The sequence below is a fragment of the Chionomys nivalis genome, chromosome 20 (genome assembly GCF_950005125.1).
Source record: "Chionomys nivalis chromosome 20, mChiNiv1.1, whole genome shotgun sequence".
NCBI lineage: Eukaryota > Metazoa > Chordata > Mammalia > Rodentia > Cricetidae > Chionomys > Chionomys nivalis.
In genome coordinates this window covers 54,682,263-54,695,812 of record NC_080105.1, presented here as the reverse complement: position 1 = coordinate 54,695,812, position 13,550 = coordinate 54,682,263, and the positions used below count along the sequence as shown (strand labels likewise).

General features: G+C 46.9%; 1 protein-coding gene across 1 annotated transcript; it reads right to left on the bottom strand.

Annotated features, from left to right (window-relative positions):
* Window positions 1-648: 648 nt before the first annotated feature.
* Window positions 649-5,699, bottom strand: Coprs (coordinator of PRMT5 and differentiation stimulator). Its single transcript, XM_057752623.1, has 4 exons — window positions 5,586-5,699; window positions 3,312-3,382; window positions 1,501-1,703; window positions 649-1,058 (listed from the first exon to the last, which is right to left on the bottom strand). The coding sequence occupies exons 1-4, from the start codon at window positions 5,652-5,654 to the stop codon at window positions 889-891; spliced, it is 513 nt and encodes a 170-aa protein (XP_057608606.1). The 5' UTR covers window positions 5,655-5,699; the 3' UTR covers window positions 649-888.
* Window positions 5,700-13,550: the final 7,851 nt, after the last annotated feature.

The window sequence follows — 13,550 nt, the reverse complement described above, 5'->3', positions numbered from 1 at the left end:
TAAGAGAAAGAGAAAAGGAATGGGGAAAGACCTGGGCCGAGGTACATCCCTCAAAGGTACATTCCAGGAACCAACCTTCCGCCAGGTGTGCACCACCTCCCAATAGTATATTCGGTTTTTAATCTGCTAGTGGTTTGGCTGGAGCAGAGCCTTCATGACCCACCCCTGAAAATGCCCTCAAGTACACTAGGTGTGCTTCACTAATGCCTAGAGCATCTCCATCCACTCAAATCTCTGCTGTAGTTTGAGAAACTACTAATTGTTATTTCAGCGTTCCCAGTCCCAGCAAGAAACAGAACTTGGTAGCTCTGGCTATTTGGTTGTGACTGTACAGTTAAGGAGAGACTAAACAGGTTATGGATTTTGCCTAAACCTCTGAACTGTAAGGAAGCCGCTTCAATTAAATATCTTCTTTGTAAGAGTTGCCATGGTTGCCAGTTGGTAGTAGCACGTGCCTTTAATCCCAGCACTTGAGAGGCAGAGACAGGTGGATGTCAAGGCCAGCCCCATCTACAAAGCGAGTTCCAGGACAGTCTGTGCTGTTTCACAGAGAAACCCTGTCTCAAAAAACAAAAACAAAAAATAATTCAGTGAAGGGACAAGCCTTGGTCAGAAGCACACAATCATAAGGAAGAAATACAAAGAACACTGAGTTATTTTTTCCTTTATTTATAAAGAACACAAAAATGCCAACACACACCCAAGTGTCCATTAACAACAACAACAGAACAACAACAAAATGGAGAGCGGCAGCCCCAGTCAACAACCGCCTGTGGCTCATGCTGAGGAACCCTGGGAACGACGCCTGCACAGGACATCTCACTGAGAACACAGGAAACAACCCTTGATCTGGAGAACACGAGCTCCCACGAGGCAGAAAGTGACGAGTTAGTCTTCGGCATCATCAAACTGTCCTGTTTCAAAGACCATCTTAGAATAATGTGGTATCAGTGGAGGGGGGTGGTGCCAGCTAGGGTCATACATCATGTCTCCTTGCGGGGCACAGCACACCCAGGGTTTAATCTCTTGAGAAATGCTCCCCTGGATGTCATCGGCATCTGCAGACAGTTTCAACAGACAGGTTAAAGGAAGGAGGGAAATGAAACTGGATTGCACAAGAAGAATAGAGGGAAGACTTGCAATTATTTTAATAACAGTCTCTCACACACACACCCCTCCTCTCCTGAAGAAAGGTATTCGGAGCAATTCATCTATCCTCAATGTTCTCTGAGGCAAAAGGAAAACCAATGGATCACAGACCACGGCTGTTTGCACAGCTCAGCTTAAAGACTTTCGGAGAGTATTTTCTTATTGAAACAAATCGACACATTGTAGAGTTGGTACAATTTGTTTTTAATATAGAAAATCAGAAATTCCAGACCTGGACCAAAGATGAGGCTGAGTTCATGTATATGATCCCATTCCCATCATCGGCTTTTAGGGGAAATGGGAAGAAGGTCTGAGCAGCTGCTGCTCAGCCCCAAGACACGCCCTACCTACCGTAAGGATTGCTTTGGTCTGCTTTCAGCTCCAAGTCCCAGTCCTCACTAAAGAGATCAGCAGCCTGTTCCATGGGCGGCCCTTCTGACAGCTCCCAGGCGTACAGTTCCCCATCAGCTTCCTTCTCCTCCACAAAGCCATCCTCTTCCATACCTAGGCCCTCAGCATGGGCAGGGCTGCCATTAGGGATGCTCTGGGCTCCTCTGGCTATGAAATCAACAAAAAGAAAGTTTTTAAAATTGATAAAACCAGAGGAGTTCTGCTCATATGGTTAGCCTTCTTCCAAGAGGGAGTAAAAATCTACACATAGTCTTTAGTTACCAGAGCACTTACACTTATAAAATAAACTTAAAATTGTGTTTTCAAAATAGGGTTGATCATTTTCTCCCAATAAGATGCTTGTCTTAGACAAGCTATTGAGTACAGAGGGTCTTGTACAGGGGATATTTTCAGGTAGTTTATACGCCAGTGAACCCAAAAGCCTCTGGCAAATGATGTACTTTTCCAGTCAAGCCTGTGTTGCACTTTTCTCTTCAAAGCTCGTCAGAGTGAGTGCTAGTACAAAGGGCAGCAGAGAACAGGGCCTGCCAGTCCCCACACTTCCTGAACTTGGGGAAGGCCAGGCGTCCTGTGATGATGCAGGGCTAAGGGAAGGAGCAACTGGCCTGAAACAGCTGTGGTGGTACAGCTATCACTACGTTTCATAAACAACACGCAAGGAGCATGGAATCTAGAGCCAGGTGACCTGAGTTCAGATCTGTCCTGCCAAATACTAAGTGTGCCACTGGACTAATTTAACTGATTCACAACAGCTGACACCTGGAATTACCACAAGCCCCAACAATTCTTAAACCCAAGAGAACTAAAAACAGTTCAGACAAAATAAATAAAAGTCCCCTGCAGCACCGTTCATCGTCACCATGTCATTAGTCTACACGATGCTGGGACTGGTCACCGGATGAGTGGTGGGTGCTGGCACGTGAAAAGACCCCGGAAATGTGCCGAGTTGAAAGAGGCCAGACACAAGAGACGATATATTATATAATTTCATTTACTGTACATACGCATTTGCTCGTTTACACCAGGTAATCATTAGGCAGGAAAAGCTTATCAGCAGTTAGGGCTCAGGAACTAGAGAGTGGAGTGTTTACTCACAGGTACCGGGAAATACCCTGCAACTAGTGGAGACAACTATACAAGTCACCGGGCTGAACACCACCAGACCATGCGCGTTAATACAGCGAAATGGTAAATTTATAGTATAAATCTTTTGCCACATTTTAAGACTTTATTATGTGCCTTAAACAGTAACCAGGCTGTTGTGAGTTTATTTAGGCAAAGAGGAAACACTGGGAGCTGTGCCTGGAATACGGCGAGTGCGGGGACTTCTTAGCTCTGATTGTATGATCACACAGTGGCTAGTGCGTTGTCTTCTCATGCGGCCCGAAAACCAGCCCTAGGAGGCGTCATCAGCCCGTTTGCAGATACAGAAGGGCTAAGTGACTTACCTAAGGATTAAAAATGTAAGCCCTTCAAGGACTATAACCTGGACTTGGAACTGAAACAATTTTCTACCTACATATTCTGTGTGCTTTTCAGTGCCTCGAGTTATTCCTCCCAGTGAAATGAGGTGGTCTGAATCCATACAATGTCGAGTACTTCCTTGAAGCCTCCAAATGAAGGGCTCCACAGAGAAGGTAACTCACTGGAAGAGAGGACTGGCTAGCAAGAAAAAGTTCATGAGGCTAAGGGACTATGCTTTTTTTTCTCTCCATCTCTTCCAACATCCACCCCAGGTCTCTGCCGTCTACTTGCCTAGTGGGTCCATGGCCATCTCAGTCTCTGTCTCCTGACCAGAGAGGTCAGCTGCGGCAAAGCCAGCCTGTGGAAGAAGAAATCATTACCCAGGAACTTGGGTATCTGGGACATGTCACTACCCGGATGATCTGAGCCCACTCTCCCATAGTGCTCTTCACACTGCGGGGTTTGCACCTGCTCCTGAGGACCAGCAAGGCTAAAGAGGCTGGGCCTGTAGGCATCACCCAGCAATGCTTCTCCAGCTACACCACTGGGAAAGCCTCCTTGTGGTGGCCAACTGAAAGCGGCCAGTTTTGCTCTCATCCCTGGGCCCTCTTAAGGAGTCTGGGTACCGGACTTCTTACTCAGACAATCTAGAGCCAATCTGGCCAGCTCCTGGGTCTCGGGGTTTCTGATTCCAGGTGTGTCTGTAAACTCTTCCTCTGTGCCTTGGGTCTCTTCAGCCCCTAATCCTTCTAACAGTGTCTCCTCAGTGGTGTGTGGGGACCTAGAGTTTTAGTTTCTAAACAGTGAACGGAATACTTAAATCCCTACTGCCAACCAGGTCACTTTATTCCCTATTACTTCAGAGTGTCCCAAACTTTATTGTCCCCAAGATCCTCTCTCCAGTGGAACCAGTTATGCCCACAGCTTGATTAGGCCAGATTCCAATCTTAGCCCTGTCACGCACCCAGGGCATGACCTGGGGTGGTGGTTCTGACCTTGCAGGGGTCCTATGTTGACGTAACATTTATGAAAACACCTAGCACAGGCTGGAGATGTCTCAGTTGGTAGAGTGTTTGCCTAGTGTGCTCAATACCCCAGGTTGGTTTTCCAGCACGACAGAAAGCCAGGTATGGTGGCACATACCCTTAATCCCAGCATTTGAGAAGTGGGGGCAGGAGGATCAGAAGTTCAAGGTCAGTCTTGGTCACAGAGTGAGCTCCTGGGCTACATGAGACCCTGTCTCAAAAAATACAATAAAGGCAACAACAGTAACAAAACCACCTGTTGTTAGATTCCAGACAAGCAACATTTCTTGGACTTATATTCACTTTGTTTTTAAGCTTTTATTTATTTTTATATTTACATATATTTGTAAGCGTACATATACCAAATCCCCTGGACAGGGAGTTGCAGATGGCTGTGAATCACCTACAGTGGTTGTGGGGAACCAAACCAAACTCTCTAGGACCAACCGCTGCGCTCTCTCTCGTCTTAAATGAACGTTCCATCATACACCTGTACTTGGCACACAGTCTAATAGCGTTCATTATCCATTCATGCCTGGCCTTTTAATGATTCAATTCTGCCTCCTGTGGTCAGCGATAACCCATAACCAGAGCTCACTGCTAACACCCCCAACCCCCGCAAGGTGTTGGGCCATCTCTCCACTTCTGCTCAGTCTTAGAAAGGACAACCACTACTCTTCTCAAAACCTTCGTGGACCCTCCACTGGCATCACAGACCTCCAATGCCATTCATATTGCTCGCACGTTCACCGACTGGCGACTCGCTGAACTACTGACCTCTTCCTGGACAAGGCCTGCTCTAGGATCCAAGCTTCAGGGTCATTTGCTCCATTTCCGACCTCCAGGCCTTGCTGGGCCACTGTCCTCTCATCACCACTCTGACAAACTGAGTGCTGTCCTATTCTGCAAAGCTAATTTTCTTGGCGAATCTTTTGCTACGGTTGCTGCAAGTAGCATCTCTGAGGCTCAAGGGAAGCATTCCATTCATAGACCCAATTCGCATATACGTTGTGTCAGGCACAAGGCGTGGCTTCTGGTAAATAGGGTGCCCACGGTCAAGCTCACTGTAGAGGTGGACGCTGAATAAGGGCGGGTCATAGGAAAAGGCGGTATTGCGCCCACTCGAAAATAAGTTTCTGGAAACCTCGTGCCACAAGGGGCCTTTCCGTTTCATCAAAAGGGAAAAAAATAAAGCACCGGTGACATCTGGCTTCCAAAATCAGCTGCACATCCCCACCAACGACCAGAGATCCTCAAGGTAAAAAAAAAAAAGAAAGAAAAAGAAAAGAAAGAAAAGAAAAATCCGTTTCCTCGACGCTCCCACCTGACCCCGGCCCCCAGCCCCCCCGGTTTCCCCGGTTCCCCTCTCCCTCCGGCGCCCGCTACCACCCCGGGCTCGGGTCCGCGTGCGCGCGCTCGCTCCAGCCGTTACCGGCCGGACTGCGCTCGCTCGCGGGGCCCCGGCGGTGAGCAGCCGGACGGCAGCGCGCGAGCCCCGCGGCTTCCAGCCCGGGTCCCCCACCCCGTGGCGCTCACCTCCGCGCTGGGGGCCTCCCGTGCACTGGGCTCTCCGGACCCCTGACCGGGGGCCGCCAGAGGGTCCATGCCCCGCCGCCCACAGCCAGGCTCCCGGGACGCTCCGGCACGTGACGGCCGACAGGCTGCCGAGCGGCCAATCGGCGCGGCGCTGCCACCGAGGGGCGGGGCGGCGCAGGGGCAGCGGCGCCGGACGACACGCCCACCTGCGTCGTGTGGGGACCACAGGCTCCCAAGCTCGTTCTGATATCCCTGGTTTAGAGCCTTAGGCCGGACAGGGCACTGGGCCTTCCCCATGGCAGGTTTAAATGACCAGAGTCAACCCGATGGCTAAGAAAGCCCAGGTTTCGTCACAGTTAAAGTCACCGCTGCTCCATCTCTTTTCCCTTCACCCCATCACAGGGTTTTCCAGATAGCTCAGCAGCCTGGAGACTTGCCACCTTGGCTTAATGATCATTTTTGACGTCAGTCCATCGGGAATCAAGATAAACTCCCCAAACAACGCGCCACCCGGAAATACTCTGTGGCTGTGTTATCGAACTTGGAAGTCACAACCTGTTCTCCGAGTCAGTAATGTGACTCCATTGCATAGGTCCCCATTTTCTTCTTTCCACAGTTAGTTTGGTATTTTTATTGGCTTATTGAATGGTTGGTTGGACCTGATTTGGGTCACAAGTTGTGACCCCGGAGTTCAATAACAGTTGGGCAGTAGAAGTTGAACAAACCTCTATCTTTCAATGGACAAAGTCTCCAATCTGGTTATTTCCCTGTTGCTTCAAAGACACAAGTCAGCAGCAAGCTGCAGACAGAGTGCATGTGTGTGGATATGTGTGTGTGTGTGTGTGTGTGTTTGTGTGTGTTTGTATGGATCAATATTCCTTGTGGTCTAGAAATTCTGTGAAATATGAGTTTTCTAAGAAAGCAACAATGAAAGTGACCAAAGATCAACAAGAATCTTCACCAAGGCGTTAACAGAAAATTAAAAATAGCAAGGTCCAGCCACAGAGGATAAATAAGTCACTGCTTACTTTTCTAATGGAATGTTTTGTTTAGAAGGCATTTAATGCTTTTTTAAATTTACTTTATGTGCATTGTTTTGAAGGTGTTAGATCCCCTAGAACTGGAGTTATAGACAGTTGTAAGCTGCCATGTGGGTGTTGGGAATTGAACCCAGGTCTTCTGGAAGAGCAGCCAGTGCTCTTAGCTGCTCAGCCATCTCTTCAGCCCAGCATTTACTGTTTTTAATATGTGTGTGCGTATGCACATGTGTGCATGTGTAAAGAGGCTGGAGGTCGCAATAGGTGTCTGTCTTAGTCACTGTTCTATTGCTGTGAAGAGACACCATAACCAAGGCAACCCTTAGAAAACATTCAACTTGGGGCTTGCTTTCAGTTACAGAAGTTCAGTCCATTACCATCACGGCCAGAAGCATGGCAGCAGACATGGTAAGCGCGGTGCTGAGGAGGGCTGCATCCGGATCTGCAAGCGGAAAGAGAGATACATTGGGCCCGGCATGGGCTTTTGAAACCTCAGCGCCGACCCCCAGTGACACACTTCCTCCATCAGGGCAGACCTCCTGATCTTTCTAATCCTATCAAAGAGTTCCACTCCTTAGTTCAAATGGGTGATCCTATGGGGACCATCTTATTCAAACCACCACAGGATCTCTGTTGCTCTCCGCCTTAAATATATGACAGTATCTCTCACCGAATCTGGAGTTCGTTGATTAGGCAAAACTAGCTGTCTAGCAAGCCTCAGTGACCTTCCTGTCTTCCTCTCTCCAATGCTCTGTTACAGGTTTGCCCGATGTTTCCCTGGTGACCCAAGCTCAGTTTTCATTCTGGTATGTTAAACATTTATCTGCTGAGCCATCTCCCTAGCCCCTAAGATTCTTCAGTGATACAGAGAAACCACATATTGTTAAGTGAAACCTTTTTTTAAAAGATTTATTATGTATACTGTGGCACCAGAAGAGGGCACCAGATCTCATAGAGGGTTGTGAGCCACCATGTGGTTGCTGGGAATTGAACTCAGGACCTCCGGAAAAGCAGCCAGTGCTCATAACCCCTGAGTCATCTCTCCAGCCCCGCTAAGTGAAACAATACTAAGTAAAACTGTATTGAATGTTTCCGCAGCGACAGCACGATGTTAAGTTAAAGGATGTAATTCCACTGCAGAATGTCCTTCTCTGCTCCCACTTTTGTTTCTGAGCTTCCCTGCTGAGCCCTTCTCTACTGCCCCATCTGCTCCCCTCATGGTGCTCTTCTCTTACTGCTGAGCCTTTGAATGTAAAATGCCCTTTGCTTATCAGTCCTTGGGATAAATAAAACAGTTTATACTGTCTACGCCTTCTCCAAGGATGCTCCCCCGGCACCTCCACTTCTACTGTTTGAACCATCTCTCTCGGAATATTTAGCTGTCTTACCAATTCCCAACTCCCAACCCTTAAAGTTCCCGACTTTTCTGTACGTGATGAAAACTCAGCTATTTCTTGAATGATTGAATGATCTAAAAGTACCTCTCCAATTCTGAATACAAAAATCAAACAGCTGAGTTCACCTCTAGATAGAAAACAGTAGGCTTTTATTTCTCTTCTCTGCACTGTCTTGTTCCTCTGTATTTCTACGTATGTTGCATATGTTTATAATAGGGAGAGATCAGAGACAAGCACTGTCTCATCTGTTTTAACTGACTCCACCATACCATGTTTATATTAGAGATTTATGATACATAGGCACAAGGTAGGTCAAAAAATGAAAATCAGTTGTATGACTTCCATGTGTTTTGAGAAACATTTAGGAACTGTGATATGATTTGGTATGGTGGTACCAGGAGAGGGCACCAGATCTCATGGATGGTTGTGAGCCACCATGTGGTTGCCCAAAATATCAACACTTGGAAGGCTGAAGCAGGAGGATTGGGATCCGGAATTCAAGACTAGCCTGGGCTTCTTGAGACTTTACCTCAAAAACCAAACCAAACCAGCAGCAAGAGAAGCCCAGAGCTAAAAGCTGCAGGTCTGGTTTGACAGGCACACACTCTGTAAGCAGTTCTCCTTTCTGGAACTACCGGTGAACACATTAGCACAGAGTTAAAAGTGTTTTTCAAAATCCATCGGCTGTCCTGCCTGCCGTTTTTGAACAACTCACGCAGAGGGCCTGCTAAGCAACTGTGCACAAAATTGCTTATACTCCTGATAAGCATAGCCTGTTTAACTACGGATTGCTCGGCTCTCGTTGCTCTGACACACTGTCGTGGCTCATTGGTAGATCTATTAGCGGTTCTGGGGGTGCCAGGGGAGGAGTTCGACTCCTTTGTGTAATCCATGCAAAGCTCTTTAAGAGCAACCAAAGTTTACTATAAACAAAATTAGATCTGACACAGACTTATTTTTTAATTTCAGAAAAACAAGTATATTTTAGTTTAAGTAGGTCCTAAGTATTTCATGAAACATACAATAACTTACCAATTGCTTCTTTTCTTTTTTCTTTTCTTTTTTATTGATTTTTATTGAGCTCTATATTTTTCTCTGCTCCTCTCCCTGCCTCTCTCCTCCCCTTCAGCCTTCTCTCAAAGTCCCCATGCTCCCAATTTACTCAGGAGATCTTGTCCTTTTCTACTTCCTGCTGGGGTTGCAGGTGCACACCACCGTACTGATTTTATTCAGTCTTTGAAATCAAGGCCACCGTCCCCGTGTGTCAGCAATCAGTCTGCCCTGAAGCTGCGACCCCAAGCCCCCCTGCATTTGGATTTTTGTTCACTAGTTTCTATCTGAGTCATCCCAATCCCACTTTCCCCATAGATTTCAGATTCTGATTATAAAAACAGAAATGAGCTGGAGAGAGGACTCAGTCGCTGAGAGCACTGGCTGCTCTTCCAGAGGATGACAGTTCGATCCCCAGCACCCACATGGTGGCTCACAACTGTCTGTAACTCCAGTTCCTGGGAATTCTGGCTTCTGAAGGCACCATATATGTGTGGTAGCCAGACCATAAATAAATCTTAAAACAAAGACAAAAACTAAACAGAAACAGTAACCGAGGGCCCGTTTGCCTCTGTCAGCAGAGGAGACCAGAAAAAAAAGGGGCCCTGTGAAGGTGCCGGGACAGCAGCACTTTACCCAGCCTGGCAAGGATGGTCCTGGGACAGGAGACATTGAGCCACCCGTCCCCCAGGAGATCCTTGCTCCCCCCTCGGCAAGGTCACCATTCCTAGAGCGGCTCTATGGGGAGAGGGCTGGACTAAGGGATCAGAGGTAGCCACTTATTTTGACTTTAAGACCAGAGTCTGGCTGCATAGCCCATGTTCGCTTAGAAATCTGGACCTTCCTGTCTGTCTCTTTTCCAAGTGCAGGGATTCCAAGTGCGAGCCACCACACTCTGCTCGAAGCAGACATCCACACTGAATTACAATGAGGTTTAAAAACAAGCGCTGCCGTAATGTAGAAACTCCGGATCCATTTGCCTGGCAAGAAAGGCCTAGGTCACTTACTTGCTCCTTTCTGAACAATGTAATTTTCCTGAAAAAGACAAAAAGATGAAAGACAGGCAGTTTTCCTGTAAACTAGAAAGATGAAATGTTTTCTTGTACGAGGGCAGAAAGCCTTTCGCATCTCATGTGTAAACAAACGCCAGACCTCGGCCTCTCTAGCAGACAGTTTAATAAGGACCCCGCTGCAAACTAGTGTAAGGAGTGGGACTGACGACGGTCAGCTCCCTGCCTCACCCAGTGTTTAGTGACCTTAGCCACCCCTGAAGTGTGCTCTTCACTTCTCTTCCTCTTTTCTTCTTGGTCATATTTAGAATCTTTTTCCCCCTTTGGTTTGGTTTTTGGACACAGGGTTTCTCTGTGTAACCCTGGCTGTCCTCAAACTCAGAGATCCTCTTGCCTTTGCCTCCCAAATTGGGATTAAAAGCATGCACCACCACCTCCTGGCTTGTGTTTAGAATCTTTGTTTTTTCTACAAAGCTTTATTATGTATACAATATTCTGCTTGCGTGTATGCCTGATGGTTGTGAGCCACTACGTGATTGCTGGGAATTGAACTCAGGACCTCTGGAAGAGCAGCCAGTGCTCTTAACCTCAGAGACATCCCTCTAGCTCATGTTTAGAATCTTACTCCAATTATATTTCAGGGTATTTTGGAGACCAATAATTCCATTTCTAAGAATATATTCTGTTTTTGGGTTTTTTTGAGACAGGGTTTCTCAGTAGCTTTGGAGCCTGTCTTGGAACTAGCTCTTGTAGACCAGGCTGGTCTCCAACTCAGAGATCAGCCTGCCTCTGCCTTAGAGTGCCGGAATCTCAGAATATATTCTAAGGGACCAATTTCCAACATGAACAAATAGTAGTCCACTTAGCGTGCACAAAGAAGTCATGACACATTCACGGCATGTTATAGCACACGGCTGTGGTAGTCTGAGACAGTGTCTCACAATATCAGCCAAGCTTTCTCAAACTCCTGGATTCCAACAATCCTTCTGCTGTCTGCCAAACAGCGGCACCTGGGACTGAAGGTGTGTGTCACTACGTGACACCTTGTGACTATGTCCAATGAGTGATTGTTGGTTTATTTTTGTTATAGTAGCCCACTCTGTAGCTCAGGCTGGCCTGAAGCCCACTATTTTGCTCAGGCTGGCCTTGAACTCACAAAAAATCCTTCTGCCTAAACCTCGCTAATGCTGGAGTCACAGGTGCGAACCAACGTGGCAACAGTAAGCACTCATCAGAATTGTTCCTGAATGGGGAAAAGGACAGCCACACGCTCATTCTCAAATGCAGTGTTCACAGTTGTGCTTATGGTGTGATCTCAACCATGTAAGACAACATCTCAAGATGGCTAAACAGCGCTTTTCTCCTCAATGGGATTAAAGTGATGGTCAACAATGAATTCTTAGTTACCCCCTCTGACAACAACGGAAATTAATGGCTGTCACTGTTCATTAAAAGAAAAATCAAGTCAGGAAGTGGTGGAGGCTCACACCTTTAATCCCAGCACTTGAGAGGCAAAGGATCTCAATGAGTTCAAGGCCAGCCTGGTCACAGAGTAAGTTCCAGGACATCCAGGAGTATTTCAAAGAGAAACCCTGTCTCAAAAAGAAAAAGAAAAAAGAAAGAAAGAAAGAAAGAAAGGAAAGAAAAATCAAGGAAACACATTATAAAAAAAAGTCTGAGGGCACTTCCTTAGATACTATTTGTGATACATATAGTCTGGTCTTAAAGGGCTGAGTGCAGGCAGAAAAACTAAAAATGACTTCAAACGTGAGTACCTTTCCAACCCACTTCTGGCCTTTATTACAGGTATTTATCCACCAGAGTTACTGCCAATATAGCCTTCTACATCTTAAAAAAAAAAAAAAAAGGCAAAAGTTATTAAGAAACTCACAAATACCAAAACCCTCTCCTCCATGCCACTTGGTAGGGCGTTGGGGATGCCTGCTGATGATATATACCGCTCCTGTCCTACGAGGCGCTGAACCTGGAGCCGATATTTTACACGTTGCTTTCACATCTTCTTGGACCTTTTGCACCTTTACTCCACTCTGCCTAGGAAATCTCGAGGGCAGACAAACTTGCTCCAAATATAAAATGTCAGAAAATAACCACCCAGCGTCATGCTCTGAAGACATGTCGCTATAAAGGCAACTTCCTCCCTATGAATACGGCTTCACTTCTAGCCTGTGCTAATGCGGAGAGAATTCTTATTGCCCTGCAGAAACGGCCTGATACTATTCTTAGATCCATTCTGGTTACTGTTCTCTTTTTTTGTTTGTTTGGTTTTGGTTTTGGTTTGTTTTGTGAGACAGGGTTTGTCTGTGTAGTCCTGGTTATCTGGGAGCTCACTACGTAGACCAGGCTGGCCTTGAGCTCAGAGGTCCTCCTGCCTCTGCTGGGGTTAAAGGTGAGCGCCACCACCGCCCAGCTAGTTCCATGTGACAGGAGCAGGCTCTAGCACTCTGGGATGGGTGACCACAGGGAAGAACCCGGCTGGCGTATGCAGGGAAGAAAGCCACATTTGAGGTCCAGACTCCAGCCCTTAGCAGGCTGCTGTCCCTGTACTATGTACCCACTAAGCCAGGAGCTTTTCTGCCATAGGCTTGCGCTCTGTGTCAATGGTCCCTTTCAGTTCAAATGATCTTCTGCTCCTTATTTTATTGCCTGTCATTCAAGGTAACACAGTAACAAGGTAAGTACATCACCATGGGAACAATCATAAATGCAAGGGAACGCTGATACCATATTTGATGTGATCTTGAAATCCAGACGTGTTTCTGTTCCTGGCATTTCAGGAACAGGTGTGTTGTTTAGATGGGGTTTCAAGTTGGCGTCATTAGCTAGACATCTCTCAAGAATCCCAGTGTGAGGCACATGGAATGTGACACCCCCTCCCGTCCCATGGTAAGGTGTCATGGTCACATTGGTGGTTTATTTCTTGCCACAGCATTAATGCAATGTGGCAAGATGTAACCTTTGTGTGCTGAGTAAAGACTCCATTAAATACGCTATGCTCTGAGTTCCAGAGAGGAAACAAAGCAAAGCCATTCTGAGTCCAGATGGTACAACGCCCAAGGGCAAGGATGTGCACCTGCCTGTGTGCAATTAAAAAGACCAAGAAAGGTCGTTGCAAAGTCACCCTCAGGGCACACAGGTCCTTAGCTTGCCACCACACCACGTCTTGGAGGCATGAACACCAAGACACCTGTACCCAGCAACAGCCACCCACCCTGTCACCATCCTGAACCATTATTGTGGGGAGGGATATCAACCATCAGGTTAAGTTTGCCCAGCTTCTTGACAACTGTCATATTGGGATTTCTTTGGAGAAAATAAAGACACATGGTATTCCTCTCCATCCCCCCAATCTCTGTTGAGTACGTATCTTCCTGCTGCTCCCTCTGACCTCATGCCTTCAGCCTGGCAAATTCCTATTTTCCTATCTCTATAAGCGGCTTCCCTTCTTTCACA